Raw genomic sequence first — 15989 nt, 5'->3', positions numbered from 1 at the left:
CTATATGTTGCCGCATCTTGGGGAATGCAGACTCATTGAAGTCTGTGTGTCCCCCCTGCGATGCAGAGTGCACATCGCCGATGCCTGTGTTTTGCGGACCCGTGGTTTGTGGGCCGCAACACGTGCATGGTGGCCCCACAGTCGTGTGCATGAGGCCTTAAAAAGCTGCCACTGGGATGGCATCTCTTATCCCTGGAGATCACCTGTTATTGCCGTATTTCCTGTGCAGATGAAATGTAGCATTACCTGCTTGAATTTAAATCAAGCAGCTCTCTATGAAGTACATATGCCCACAGAACTGAAAAGCAACCAGCAACTAAAGAGGTGGAGACCATCCAATGTACCAGTTCCTAATAAAAAAAATTGTTGTCTGGGTTCCAGAACCGATTTTGCAATGCCATTTTAGGGAATTTTGAGTTAAGCTCAGTATTCAAGACCTTAATCAATTAGCCATAGTGGCTACATAAAGCATCACTTGCTCACCCAGCACACACCTGCTGTACAGTCTATATAACTCCTCCACATAGCTGGCTCTGCTACATATAACATTGATCTGACAGCACATTGCTCTTTGTTCTGTCAGCTCTTTTAGCTATTCTTATTCCTTCTCTGAGTGTAAGGCCTATTGCACATGAACGTGTGCGCTCCGTGGCCGTATTGCGGACTGCATTTGTGGATCCGAAATACACGGGCACCGCTCTGTGTGCATTCTGCATCACGGATGCGGACCCATTCACTTCAATAGGTCCGCAAATCCGGAGATGTGGAATGGTACGGAACGGAAGTACGTCCCTTACTTCTGTTCCGCAAAAAGATAGAACATGTCCTATCTTTTTGTGGAACGGAAGGATTGCGGACTCATTAAAGTGATCCGCTGCGGCTGCCCCACGGTGAGTGTTCGTGCATTGCGGCCCGCAATTTGCAGTCCGCAGCACGGCCACGGGGCACACACATTCATGTGCAATAGGCCTAAGGCCTCATTCACACGTTCATGGTGTGTTTTGCGATCCGCAAATCGCGGATCCTCAAAACACGGATTCCTCAAATTGCGGAACGGCACGGACAGCCTTTACATATAACTGCCTATTCTTGTCTGCAAAGCGCGGACAAGAATAGGACATGTTATATTTTTTGGCGGGGCCATGGAACGGAGCAACGGATACGGACAGCACACGGAGTGCTGTCTGCATCTTTTGCGGCCCCATTGAAGTGAATGGGTCTGCATCTGAGCCGTAAAAACGGCGGCTCGGATGCAGACTAATACAACGGCCGTGTGCATGAGGCCTAATAGAGATAGCAGTGTGTGTCTTGGGGGAGTGTTACCCATGGTAGATCAGAGTTTGGAGGGAGGGAAGGATCCAAGTTCTTAGTGATGACAGATCACACAGATTGAAGATAGGGAGGAAAGAACACACAGGGCAATGTGCTGAGGGAAAGATCACACAGGCTGTGTATCAGTGTAGTAAAAAAGAGACCCCCCTCTCCCATGGCAAGCTGTATGTGTGTTGGGGCGGTGGGGTGGGGGGTGCTAGTGGAATCACACACTGCAAGCATCAATGTCAACAAAGGGACAAGAGATCTTTCATGAGCTGTAGAAGGGTAGATCAGTCCAGAAATTAAGCTGTGAATGATACATTAGACCTAGTGAAGGCAGCAGCAACCTGGACACACAGACCTCACATCCACAATGTATGACTGGACTTACATGGTCTGATTATTAGTGATGAGCGGCAGGGGTCATATTCGAATTCGTGATATTTCGCAAATATTTTGTAGAATATTCGTAGAATATTTGCGAATTCGAATATTTGTTATATTCTACATTCTTTTTTTTTACTTGAAAATCGGCAGGGTAATGATTGCGTAATATGCGAATATTACGCGATTAATACAGGCGTGGCTCAAAAACAAATATAAAGCACTATAGAATATAGTGCTATATATTAATTTTTCGAATATTCATCATTTTTTCCATCTAAACACATGATTTCTCCCTGCTTCTTGCTTGTGGGACAATGAGTCATTGGCCCACAAGCAACTTAAGTAGGGAGGAATCATGACTTCAGATAGAAAAAAATTACAAATATTCAAAAAAACGAATATATAGCACTATATTCAAAATATTCACGAATTCTCGAAGTGCCGATTAAAATTCGTAATTCTAATATTCGCGCTCAACACTACTGATTATCAGGAATGAACGTTTGTGCGAATGCTCGTTCCCGATAATTGACTCATGTTGGTGCCACAGATCACGCTATGGCCTCATGCACACGGCCGTGTTCCGCGGCGGAGAGCGGTCCGTGGTAACACTGCCTGGATTCCTGTTGAGAGCAGGAGCGCACAGCGTCATTGGTTGCTATGATGCCGTGCGCTTCATGCCGCCGCTGCACTACAGTAATACGCTCTCAACAGAAATCCAGGCCGTGTTACTACGGACCGCTCTCGGCCGCGGAACACACCCGTGTGCATGAGGCCTATGAATGGGCAAAATGCTTGATCATCAGATGAAATGATCTTTGATGTAGACACCTCAATCATTTCTGGGCAGCAGGTTGTAAATCTAAACATCACACTGCTACCCTGAAACAATTAATCTGTATGAGGACGAGTAATAGCAGTAACAATTGTTCATTGCCATACATTGGAGGATAATATAAAGAGCAAGCAGTTATCAAGAAGAAATGGTCCCTTCCCGATAATTGCCTGCTTGCTGGCACTGTGGAAATGCGTCTTTAGTGCAATTTTTTTTAACTCATAGTACCCACTAACATATGTAAACATCATTTTATTTACATGTGACAGGTGTCCATAGATTTTAAATGAAAACTATGTAATGCTTTATGTCTCTTGTTACAATGCTTTACAGGACTTCAACACTGGAAGCTGGGTTTAGCTGATCACTGGTGATCCCAGCTGTGATCACCTACTGATAAGCTTTGAGTCATAACTAGCCCTTCCTTCTACATGGGAAAATATTGTTTCCCTTGCCTTGTATCATAAAATGCTCATCAGGCAGTGTGGCATCTTGCTTCTTATCTTGGCACTGAGCCAGATGGGAACATGCCCCATTGAGTCCCCACTAGTCATAGCCAAAGATCTGCTTATCCTCAGGAGATCTTTCACATAAAATGGACAATACCTTTAAGAGCATTGCTTTAAAGGAAACCCGTTACTTACCTACTGTAGCTCTGTAGGTTTGGAACGACTAAGCCACCAGTCCAGAATGTTGTAGTGCAGCTGAGGTTTCGTGATCCAAGCCTGTCCTTATCAAAACTGGTGGTTTCTTTATTTCTTAGTAAAATAAATGGCATACTGAGTGAAGCAAGGTGCACTGTCTTCAGCTTTACCTTGCACATGCAGATATGAGTCCTCGACTCCTCTCTGATGTTATTCTTTTTCTAAGCAAAGTACAGAAATGGCTGGTTTTGATATGGACAGGTTTGGAATACTTACCCCAGGTGCCCAATGATATGCTGGTGGTGCAATGGCTCCAAACCTAGTGCTAGGTTCACTTTAATTGAATAATTTAGTAAACACACATAGTGCACAGTAGAGCAACCAACCAGCAATGAAATTAAACCTTGGCGTTATATATATATGTGGTTATGAAGACGTACTACTGTCAATTTGCTTATGTATACACCTAACAGCTGCTGTTCCTGCAGGTGACTCACAGGTAGTGGGTAAACAGAACTGCTGCCGTGTCATTGTCCCATCTTCATCTAACTTTAACATTGTTTTGTGCCACAGGTATTAGCAGCAGATGTGGATTGCTTTTCTGCCAGGATAATTCTAGACATATTGCTGCACGTCTAGAATACACCATGTCTAATTCGGACTCTGAAGACGCCGGCTCTCCTAGGCATAGGTTCTCCTTAGAGGCTCATGACAAGGACTCACTTGCTGCCTTTGAGAAAGGAGAAAAAGATGGAAAGAGAGAAGCAAAACCTCCAATGGATTCAGCACTGCAGAAAGAAAATGACAATATTCCTCCAAATATTGGCTTTAACCTTGATTTTTTGGGGACATTACAAGGAAATGGTGGCAAGTAAGTTTATCTGTTGTCTTTTTGGCATATTTGAATGATGATGTTGGTTGTCTTCATTTTTTAATAGTATGGTCCAATATGGTCCATATTGTCCAGTGAACAATGGTCTTCATTGTTTAATGGTATGGTCCAATATGATCCAGTGAACGCTGAAACAAGTCTTATCCACTTTCCTGGTAAGCCTCAGAGCTTTAGCTAGTATTTTCTTCACCTGGTGCAACAATCAGTTCTCTGTCTAAAACCTGTATCTGAATACCTCAACCAAGGTAGACTGGTGTGTTGGTGCCTTCTGTAGCACCCAGCATGCATGGTGAATGTCCTGTCAGCCCCCTTAATATTAATTCCTGGTGAGCCCCACCCCTTAAGGATCTCCTCATTGGAAACCTCCCATAAAAATCAAGGTGAGTGTAGCAAGATGTAGTGATAGATATATCACTAGTTTGTGGGAGTCCTAATGAATACTGGGACCCTACTATAGTCCCAAGAGTTCCATATCCTCTATTTGCAGCAGCGATATGGCTGTGCTCCATGTCATCCTCCGTAATATTGATCGGGGGATAAGTAAAAAATGTACTGTGCTCACTGGCTTGCCTTTCCATGTCAAGAAGGACCTTAAAATGCGACCTTGAGTAGACTAAATGGCCCATGGATAAAGTCATTTGAGACCCTAATGTTGTAGGTTGACCTCTGGTGGTGAAGTTTGACCTGATTGACATGAAAATGGAGCCAGAATTAAATATGTGAAAATGATGGAAAAGGCATAAAAATATAAAAAAAATTCTCAGTATGTATTATAATGTACAATTAATCTCACGAAGGAACCAATGCTGTTTGCCTTAAACTAAAAGTAGAAAAACATTAACGTTTCTTAATTATTTTCCAATTTGCACTCAGGCTTTTTGAGCTTAAATGTAGGAAAAAATCTCATTAAATACCCAATAACTTGAATTCACAAGCTTGTAATTTTCAGAAGGGACAGCATGGTATTAGAAATGTAAGCTTGGTTGCCTTGGTTTTATTCTTTCACTTTGGGCTGCGTGAATTCACTGACAGCCCATAAATTACATGTTTCTACTCCATCTCCTCTTTTAATGCTGATATAAGATCCTTCCCCGACCCACAATACAAAATCCATGGTTACAGCCACAATTTTAAAAACTATGTACTCGTGGCAGCCAAAACTTGTCACATGACATGGCCTGCATTAACCCTTCATTTCTAAATCTTTCTTCCTATATCTTAAGTGAACATACAAAATGATGACTATGTGAAGAACTGCATGTGGTGGTGGGGTTGTTTATCTTTATTCGATATTCCCAAACTATATTCTTTATGTGCGGTGTTCTATAGTGAAGAAATAAGCTATGGATTATGTCGTTTGTTCATGGGGTTGTGCCTGTACTCAGCTTACAGGATGCAAATATTACAGTGATGAATATGGCTTAAGATTCCATTATCCAGGTATTAGCATTTCGTCAGTGATCCTCGGTAACATGTAAAATAGGGCACCGCCTGTGATATCAGTAACCCTGGTCCTAGGGCAACATTGGAAGGGGGTTGGGTGGGGCAATTATCTGTATTAACGTTTCTCAGAAACAAAGTAACTGATAATCCATTAGATATTGGGTATGAGGGGACATTGAGTAATTATCCAAATGTACTCCATAGTTTGGGAATGTCACCTGTTTGACAGGAATGGATTTGTATGTAGCAGATGGCCCTTAAACAATTAGGCCTACTTGGGGGGTTCCCTGATAAAAGAGGAAAGTGATTGTGGTGGTGGTCATGGGCGCAAGAAAGCTGGTTCTTTCTCTTCTTCTTGTAGTCAGAGTACTGTAGATGGCTATAGAGCTACTGTCAGCACATAAAAGGAACATAAATTGAGCAACCCATATATTAAAAAACATCACTTGATGCATGATGATATTTGACTATATTAAACAGGTAGATGGCTTGGTTGATATGGATATTGTGGATGACCTACTATGTACATAGTGCTGTTGTCAAGTTTTGTTTCTGCCTCTAAAGTAGCCACAGAATAGGGGATATAGGCCTATGATATGTTTCCATGATCACCATCTTATGGTCAAAGTAGCTTGTTTTTGAAAGCTCCTGGAAAACTGTGATGATGTATTTAGAACCTTGAGCCATTTGCAGAACTAGATAGGACCTTTCAAATACAACTGTTCCCTTTTTTACCAATTTTAGATGAAAGCCTGGTCCTGTAAATAACTCTGAGTTCTTAAAGGGGTTTTCCCATAAACAACATTTATCACCTATCCACAAGACCTGAGAATGGGGTTTCCCGAGTCCCCTACTGTGAATGGAGCAGTAGTGCGCACACGTGACCTCTTCTTCTTTCACTGTTTATGAGACTGACGGAGATATATAGACAGTGAATGGAGAGGTGGCCATGTGTGCACAATACCAATCCGTTTACACAGAAGACTCATGGACCCCTGTTGTCTTGACAGATGGGGGTCCAAGCATTTAGACCTTCAGCAGTCATACATTTATCACCAATCCTGGGGACACTCTAGATGATAAGGGTTGTTAAAGAATGTCCCATTCACCTGAACAGGGTTTGCAGAAATCCTTGTGCATGCTGCAAAAACACCCTGTCCAAACTTGTAAACCCCCCCATCCACTTGCCTGGACCCCTCATACAGAGAATACTTACCCGGTCCCCAATGTCTGTGTCCTTCCTTCCATGGCCATTGCTGCATCTCCCAAACATGCAGATTACAACATCTGGCAATGGCGAAAGTGGGGGGGCAGTCAATAGCAGCCCCACCGCTGACCTGCCCCTTGGCCTGCTGTACCTGTGGAGAAAGCCATACTTGCCTACTGCCTGTTCTCCCGCACAGGTACAAAAATAAATACCGGACAACCCCTTAAGGAAACTGCAGTAAGTGCATGGACAGTGGTACTTCATAAAGAGCACTTAAAATGTCCCTTATTTTGACACTTAGCTATTGTTAGATTTTCAATTTGGTAAAAAATTAAAGGGGTTATCCAACCAATCCTACTTACCTCGCCCCCGGCACCCGCGTCGCTTCTGATGCCTGCACGGCCGCCGATGCATCTCCCCATCATGCGCATCAAACATCTGCCGACAGGGGGGGGCAGCCAATAGCAGGCCGCGACGGGAACGAGTGTCACTACCAGAGCTTTGAGACGTTCTCACAGCTCTGTTTCTCCACCCCTGTGATGATGTCACTACTAGAGTAAGGAGGAGTTCTCACTGCTCTGTTTCTCCGCCCCTGCGATGAAGTCTTTACTTTCGGTTTCCTTCCTCCCAGCTGTTCCTCCTGCGGTTGATTTCCCTGCCTTTAAATAACCCCTCCTCCTATTGTAGGGCGTGGATTATATTTCTCATTTCAGTTGTAGCTCTTGCTTGAGTATCTTCACTTGTAGCTATCAGTTCACTGGACCTGTGTTCTGCTGCAGCAAGCACTCCGGATATTGCCAGCTGTCCTTGGATCCGTCTTCTCTGCGGCTGCAGCTCCTTCAGCTAAGTGTGCAGACATTGTTGTGTACCTGGTTATTTTCTGACTGGATCTGAGGTGGCCACGGTTCCCTCCATATACTGAGCAGGGCACCGGTGGTCGTGCCCCTTCCACTATTGTAGGGGTTACAGTGGTCATCAGTCTTAGGTACGCGGGCATGCCTCGTTCCGCCATTTGGATCCGGGCATGTGCTTTAGCAGCATAGGGAGAGCTTTGAGGGTCTGACAGGGGTCACCCTTTATCCTCCCTAGTTTGGGTCCGGTCAGTAGCTCTTTTTACGGTGTATACTCTTGTTGCTCACATACAGCCGTGACAACGAGCCTCTCTAGCGTCTACCGCGATGCTAGTGAGGCTCGTCCCCGTCGCGACCTGCTAGTTTAACTGTTTATGGCACCATATCCCTGCTTACATGGGGAGATGTCAAGGACCAACAATCCGAGCACTTGCTGGCCCTTAAACGTGGGCAATTATTGGGAATGAGCTTTCATATGAATGTTAGTTCTTGATAATTGGTCCAATCCTCGGCCTGTGTAAGTAGCCTCTAAAATGCCCACCAAGAGAACCAACAACCAATATGTGGCTGAATTTGCCACCTAAAGGTCTGACTAGTGACCGACAGAAAAGCAGGAAAGAATGGTAGAGGGATTAAGAGGAAAAGAAGCCTACATCAGTAGATACCAGAGCTTCAGTCGATGTGCTCCGGTTATTACTTTTTAGAGCTGTTTATGATATGTATTACAGATTGTGCAGTAGATAACACATGCTTTTAAAGATTTATTCGTAAGGTAGATTTCGTGTTGCCATTACAAATGTTACGATGAGTCATAAATACAGTTTGCTGCAAAACACGATTTGTTCTGTGCAGAACATTTGAAAATTCTTCCTTTATTTTCTGATGAAGAATTAGGAGGCCCACATCATTTATTTAGACATTACTTTTTTTTTAAGGTTTAAAGAAAATGCAATGGGGGAGATTTATCAAAATGGTGTAAAGTAGACCTGGCTTAATTGCCCATAGCAACCAATCAGATTGCACATTTAATTTTCCAAAGGACCTGTGAAAAAAGAAAGGTGGAATCTGATTGGTTGCTATGGGCAACTAAGCCAGTTTGATAAATCTCCCCCAATGTCTCTAAGTTTACTTACATTTTACGTCAAAGAGATCTTTCCAACTATTTTTAGTTTTGTGCTTTTTGTATCTAAAAGGAAAATGAAGCAACTTTGCTAATAGTTTTCATTGAAGCAGGCATCTGGTAACAGACGTGTATGTCTATGTCTTGTGGCTGCTCACGTGTATTTTTCATGTATTCTCCCATTAGATAGGAGTCCTGGAGGTTTAACCAGACATTTATAGTAAGAGTGGTGTTACCAATCCTGCACCCTGCTACTATCTCTAATGGGCTACACTGTGCATTCTTAATCTGTTTGCAACAGTTATGTTCATATAATGTACCTGGGTCACCATCAGGTGCAGCAAACACAGCAGAGCTATCTTAGAGAGAATGGAACTTGCCATTCCATTCTAACCCCCCTTTGGAGAGAAGTGGGCTTGTTCTTCTTCCTTCAGGAAGAGTGGGGATCAGTTAGAGTCAGTGTGGTTTACCCCCTGCAAGGGCAAGGGTGTGCAGGGGCACGTCTCTGCTGGAAGTGCCCACGCCAGCCAGAATACCCTAAGCTCTGCTGGTCATGGAGGCAAAAGCCTAAAGCCTCAAGAGCCAGGAGATTAGTTCCTCGGCTGAAGATAAATCAGACTACAGAGTGAAGTGCAGCATCAAGAAGAAGTTGAGTCATCCAGCCAGCCTGTCAGTACAGCAGACTGAGAGAAAGATATAGCAGAGTTAAGTTTGCCTGCCAGTTTAATGCTAAAGCCTGCTGGAACCAAGACAAAGCCTATAAACTGTTTTGGAGAACGTTTATTCAAAGTAAAGCTGCCATTAAACTTCATCTTAAGGTCTGGACTCAAGTTATTCTTTTATCCCTCCATTATTCCCCCTATTTTTTGCTTCGTAGCCAAAGCCTGGGGTCCAGCAGTATCCAGGTAGGAGCACCGTGACACAATAAGAGACATTTTAGGCTGCACTATACCACTCGGCATTCCTACACTTGGGACGCGTTATAGAGAGGGCCCTGGGGGGAGGCGCCTGTTGCATATACTGTATGTCCAATACACCATAAATACAGTATTTCAGTTGATAATACCCCTTCAACTTTTATTTTCAGCCCTTGCGATTCCTTCAGTCTGACAATGTGGCCCCCAACCAGAAAAGGTTGTGAACCCCTGCACTAAAGGGACACTCTGTCATCATATATGCGGCGACCAGGCCACAGGGGATAGTGAGTGTGACGGTGGTGTGCCGAATGGGGGTAGTAGTTGTTTGTACTCACAGTTAGCAGAGCCTCCCTGGGCCGGTGTGCAGTGAAGGGGAAGACAGCACTAAATGCTCTGGGGCACTCTCTATTGCAGGGAACACCAGCCAGGTGGAAGTTGAGGTGCCCTTGATGGTAATGGGTGTAAGTTGCTTTTGCGGCTTGGCCCCTGTGTTCGTGAAAATGTTGAGAGTAGTAGTAAGGATGAGGAGTCAGTTGTAATAAACAGTTGAACGTTTACTAAATCAATTGTCTTCAGGTAGTCAGTACAGATACAGTTCATTTGCAAGGCATGAGAGATGACTCAGAAATAGGTTCGGTAGTATTCCTCTTATCAGGTTTAGTCAATTGTCAGTTAGGGAGTTCTCTAGTACTTTAGCTTTACAGGCGAAGAATAATTAGATTTACTTTAAGTCCACTTTCTATAGCACTCAGGTACTAAATATACAGTTTTTTACTTAACTTGAGCTATCCAATAAGGGCGTTTCTCCCTTGTGGCAGGCAAACTCTCTGCGACATTATTTGCAGGATGCTCTCCTGAAGTATTCAGGTTCACTATATCCCGGAAGGCTTCTAGTGAAATAGGATAATTAGGGCCTTTAATCATCCAGTCATGTCCAGGAACTTGGAAAGTTACTCTTGGTCACTTGTGCTTGTGAAGTCCATATGCCAGACGCAGCTCTAACCTTCACTAGGCTTGCTTTCTATTTTGACGTAGACTTACTGTCCAGTGCTAAGCTGCTGTAACTACTCTTAGTTTGTCCTCTCCAGGATTGATCAGGTCCCGGAGGAAAGAAATTGCAGCTACATTGTGGATAAAGCCTGTTTCTCTCCTCCATTAACTTCCTTCTTCTCTCTCTGACTCTCACATTCTGACTAACTACTTCCTTGCTGTTCTGTCTAAGTAATGACAGCACCACCTAGGGGTGAATAGGTGTAATCACAATGCCAGCCTGATAAATAGGAAATACCATGCATTGCAAATACATTAACAAAATAGGCAGATGTTTAAAGTGTCCCTTTTACACACATATGTGGGACGCTGCATATAGCTGAGGTTTTTTTTTATGTGAGGTTGAATTAAATATATCATATTTTACTTTATTTTACTTTTTTATTTCTTCACACCACTTCACATGTCTTCATGGTAATAGATTAGAAACAAATCCTGAACTGTCTCACATTTGGCCTGGTGTCAGACTACATTCATAACCTACATTTCTTAGCAATGCAGGTTTTATGAGGTGGCAAACTGGGTGACAGCAACGTCCATAAAGGAGTAAGGACCCCATAGCAAGGATCAAACCAGGCCCCCCACACAGGACAGAAGGGTTTCTGCCTAAACCCTTTTTAAAGACCCTTGGGCCATTTTTCCACTGCCTAAAAGTTGTTCCTTTAGAGCATGCATGCTCAACCTGCCGCCCTCCAGCTGTTGTAAAACTACAAATCCCACAATGCCCTGCTGTAGGCTGATAGCTGTAGGCTGTTCGAGCATGCTGGGAGTTGTAGTTTTGCAACAGCTGGAGGGCCACAGGTTGAGCATGCCTGCTTTAAAGGGTAGAGTCCTGACAAAGTTTTCACCTCCAGCAGAAGAGGAGATAATCTGAACTAAGACTGGGCCCCCTCTTGCCCTGGGCCCCATAACAGTCGCATGGTCTGTCACTATGGTAGTTACGGCTCTGCTGGGTGATTACACAGAGCCCTCTTTTCCTAGGAGACACCTTAGGATTGGACCACCAGTGACTTTACTATTAACCCTTTGCTATTATAGTGTATTCATTGTATGCCGGTAGTATTTGGTCTCTGCATTAACAGGCAGTACTTGTGGGGAATGTTGTTGTAGTTACCTGGATATTGTACAGAGGGGACCATCTTTGGTTGTTGCCCAGGAACACATTTCCAATAAATTGTCCATGTTTAGCAATAAGTAGGGGGCAGATAGAAGGTATATGACTGCAGGATTAGACTACAGAGTATATTTATAGTCAGTCAATATGGAAATACATAAAACTAGTTCCCCACCAGCAGTAACGCTATCCAGCAGGTTGTTCCAGCAGAGGAACAGCCTGCCGGAGTTCACCATATCCGGCCTAGTCAATAAAGCCGTGCACCGCCAGACCCCATTGACTATAATGGGATCCAATGGGGCGCACACACAGATTTTTGCCCATCTGAAACCCGGCGCTCATGGCTGAAATTGGCCATATCCCTGACGGATACCATTATAGTCAGTGAGGTCTGCCGGTGCACTGCAGTATCTGGCTAGGCTGGATATGGTAAAGTCCTGCAGGTGGTTCCTCTGTTGGAACAGCCTGACGGAAAATTTTAACGCAGGTGTGGAGGTAAGTTACCTTGCATTCTGGGTTTCTTGGTTCAGTGGTTTTTCCCGCCACTGGATACTTACCTCACGTTCCACTTGGCTTTTCTCTGCTACTAGGCCGGTTGAGACTCCTATTCGTCCGTGTCTTGGAAGAGCAGGTCGTCTCTCCCCTGCTCCTATGTGAGGGATTATCAGGGCGACTCAGGGTCCTAGGTTTCCTAGGTATGAGCCGTCCTACCATCCAGGTCCGCTCATATGGTGAGGAGTTAGGGCGAAGATTAAGGACGCTTTAGGAGGTGACCGATCCGGTATTTCAATGCATTTGTCAGACGGATCCGCATACGGATCCGTCTGACAAATGCCACCCGTTTGCGTCAGGATTGCCAGATCGGAACTGCCTGCCGGAATCCTCTGCCGCAAGTGTGAAAGTACCCTTAAATGTTTTTCTAGCTGTGTGCATTCTACTTTCACTTTGTGCCAGTCATCCAATAAACCTTATCTGTAATTTACTAAAAGGTCTTAAACAGTTATTTAAGCCACATTGTTATCAGTAAGATAAGAACTATAATAAGAACTATAATAAGTTTTTATAAGGTCAGAAAGCAGCTGCCCAACTGAAGGAAGAGAGAGAAAATTTAGATCCCTCTATTAGAGCATCTCTGCTCTGTACAGAAAAAAGGTCTCCATATTTTTAATAAAGACCAATTGAAAAAATGATTTTTACCTCATAATGAATATAATGCAATAATAAAAAATTGCCCCTAAAGGTGTACATAGCCTGTAAGCCTCTGTGTTGACCCAGTCTTTATATAAATAATACTTTCATATTAACAGAGCCCCCGACATTGATCCTAAAGATGTCTACACAAGAGACAGGATCTTTGCTGCGGTGACAAATGAAGATACTGAAGACCTAGCTGGACTAAAAAGCTATCTGCAGAAAACCATGAAGAAACTAACGAATGCTGAATTTACAGGTAAGGGAGGACAATGTTAGGAGTTATGAAACGTCCTTCTGATTTGTGTAAAGTAGGGCAGAGTGATGCAATGTTCAGCCTACGTGCTATCAGAGCTCTTTGTAGTTAATGTCTAGAACTTTATAGACATGTTTGTTGTTGCTTCCTCATCAAATTACTGTTTGGATTTTACGTACAAAATACCTTTGTGCAGTCCTTAATAGCTAAAGTTCAATAAAAAAAAACAGGCCACATTAACCCCTTCCTGACAAAGCCGTTTTCCATTGTTTTTTTCCCCATTTCTTTTCTCCTGCTCTTCTAGGGGCCATAACTTTTTTATTTTTCCATTCATATATCCGCAACAGTGCTTTTTTTTGTGGGGCAAGTTGTTCCAGTGGCACAATTTAATGTGTAGAGGGATGCTGGAAATAAATGGGTTGGAATTGTAAAAAAATACCGCCATTGTTTTAATGGTTTTGTTTTTATAGTGTTCCCTATGCAGTAAAACTGACCTTTTACAATTCACTGAAAAAAATGCACCAAAATGAGACGCAACTGACAATACTAGCTAATCCCTCAGGCCAATGTTAAAATCTGAGAACTTTGCCAATATCTTCCAGTCAGGAACATATCGGAGCCCCTCATGCACCATGTCACGGTGTCTCAGCACGGATGGGGTCCTACCACTAAACTGCCCGTGGTGTGGAACAGGGTCTGAACGGTGCAATTAACTCACAGCCAGGCTCTCACATGCCTCCATAGTGGTATCAGAAATGCATTGTGAGGTAAAATAAAGCTGTGAGCCGCACCCACAACAGACCATGTGACACAGAAGCTACCAGGTGCAAAAGAACGTTACCAACAATATAAAGTGGCACATTCCATACACATAAGGACAAAAACTCACTGAAAAAAGTGGCCTAAACGGGTGAAAATGCTCCAAAATCAGACACTGTGGCGTGTCTATACCCGGGGGAGCAATTCCTCCGCATGCGGTCTGCAGACAATGGCAATCCCCAGCACTGTTTAGACCCTGTTCACACACCACGGGCAGTTTAGTGGTAGGACCCCATCCGCGCTGAGACACCGTGACGTGGTGCATGAGGGGCTCCGATATGTTCCTGACTGGAAGATATTGGCAAAGTTCTCAGCTTTTAACATCGGAGGGATTAGCTAGTATTGTCAGTTGCGTATCATTTTGGTGCATTTTTTTCAGTGAATTGTGTATGTATATTTTTTCATCTGCACAATGTATCATTTTGTGTAAGATGTTCTTGTGGTGCATGCGGTCCGGACCGGCATCCTCCATTGTACGCATTTTTTGCTGGGGATTGCCGTTGTCTGTGGACCGCATGCGGAGGAATTGCTCCCCCGGTTATAGACACGCCACAGTGTCTGGGTTTGGAGCATTTTCACTCGTTTAGGCCACTTTTTTCAGTGAGTTTTTGTAAAACTGACCTTTTACCTTAATTTTGTTGGACAGTACAATTACAGCAATACCATATTTTTTATAGTTTATCTGTTTTCAAAAGTTTGAAATAAATATTTGATTTCTTTGCATCGCCATATTCTGACCTCCATGAATTTTTTACATTTACAGTGCGGTGTAAAGGCCCATTTTTTTTTGCTGGGTGATCTGTACTGGAAAAATACTTTTATATTTTAAAAGTTCAAGCATTTTCAGACATGCTGATACTAATGATCTTTATTTTTTTATTGCTTATTTTTATTTGTAAAATGGAGCAATTTGAGTTTTTAAGTGTTTTTGTTTTATTTTGTATTTTAAAAACTCTTTAAAACTTTTTTACATTTATTTATAGTCCCCCTAAGGGGCTATAACGTGAAATCATCTGATCATTTCTACCATAGACTGAGATGATTTACCACTGCAGTCTATAGGAGACTCATTGGGGGAAATTTATCAAACTAATGTAAAGTACACTGCTCAAAAAAATAAAGGGAACACTTAAACAACACAATGTAACTCCAAGTCAATCACACTTCTGTGAAATCAAACTGTCCACTTAGGAAGCAACACTGAGTGACAATCAATTTCACATGCTGTTGTGTTAATGGGATAGACAACAGGTGGAAATTATAGGCAATTAGCAAGACACCCCCAATAAAGGAGTGGTTCTGCAGGTGGTAACCACAGACCACTTCTCAGTTCCTATGCTTCCTGGCTGATGTTTTGGTCACTTTTAAATGCTGGCGGTGCTTTCACTCTAGTGGTAGCATGAGACGGAGTCTACAACCCACACAAGTGGCTCAGGTAGTGCAGCTTATCCAGGATGGCACATCAATGCGAGCTGTGGCAAGAAGGTTTGCTGTGTCTGTCAGCGTAGTGTCCAGAGCATGGAGGCGCTACCAGGAGACAGGCCAGTACATCAGGAGACATGGAGGAGGCCGTAGGAGGGCAACAACCCAGCAGCAGGACCGCTACCTCTGCCTTTGTGCAAGGAGGAACAGGAGGAGCACTGCCAGAGCCCTGCAAAATGACCTCCAGCAGGCCACAAATGTGCATGTGTCTGCTCAAACGGTCAGAAACAGACTCCATGAGGATGATATGAGGTCCCGACGTCCACAGGTGGGGGTTGTGCTTACAGCCCAACACCGTGCAGGATGTTTCGCATTTGCCAGAGAACACCAAGATTGGCAAATTCGCCACTGGCGCCCTGTGCTCTTCACAGATGAAAGCAGGTTCACACTGAGCACATGTGACAGACGTGACAGAGTCTGGAGACGCCGTGGAGAACGTTCTGCTGCCTGCAACATCCTCCAGCATG

The 15989-nt window shown here is 43.7% G+C and overlaps 1 protein-coding gene across 2 annotated transcripts in view; it reads left to right on the top strand.

Annotated features, from left to right (window-relative positions):
* LOC120994641 (transient receptor potential cation channel subfamily V member 1-like) overlaps positions 1 to 15989 on the top strand; it is an 88108-nt gene that overhangs the window by 18583 nt on the left and 53536 nt on the right. For both annotated transcript variants that reach the window (XM_040423356.1, XM_040423355.1), the window contains exons 2-3: positions 3754 to 4051; positions 13082 to 13224. In XM_040423356.1, coding sequence (XP_040279290.1) covers positions 3828 to 4051; positions 13082 to 13224 — 367 coding nt within the window. In that variant the 5' untranslated portion in view covers positions 3754 to 3827. The remainder of the gene's footprint in view (positions 1 to 3753; positions 4052 to 13081; positions 13225 to 15989) is intronic.

Source organism: Bufo bufo, chromosome 3 (assembly GCF_905171765.1).
Source record: "Bufo bufo chromosome 3, aBufBuf1.1, whole genome shotgun sequence".
Taxonomy (NCBI): Eukaryota; Metazoa; Chordata; class Amphibia; order Anura; family Bufonidae; genus Bufo; species Bufo bufo.
This window is presented reverse-complemented; position numbering and strand designations above follow the sequence as displayed.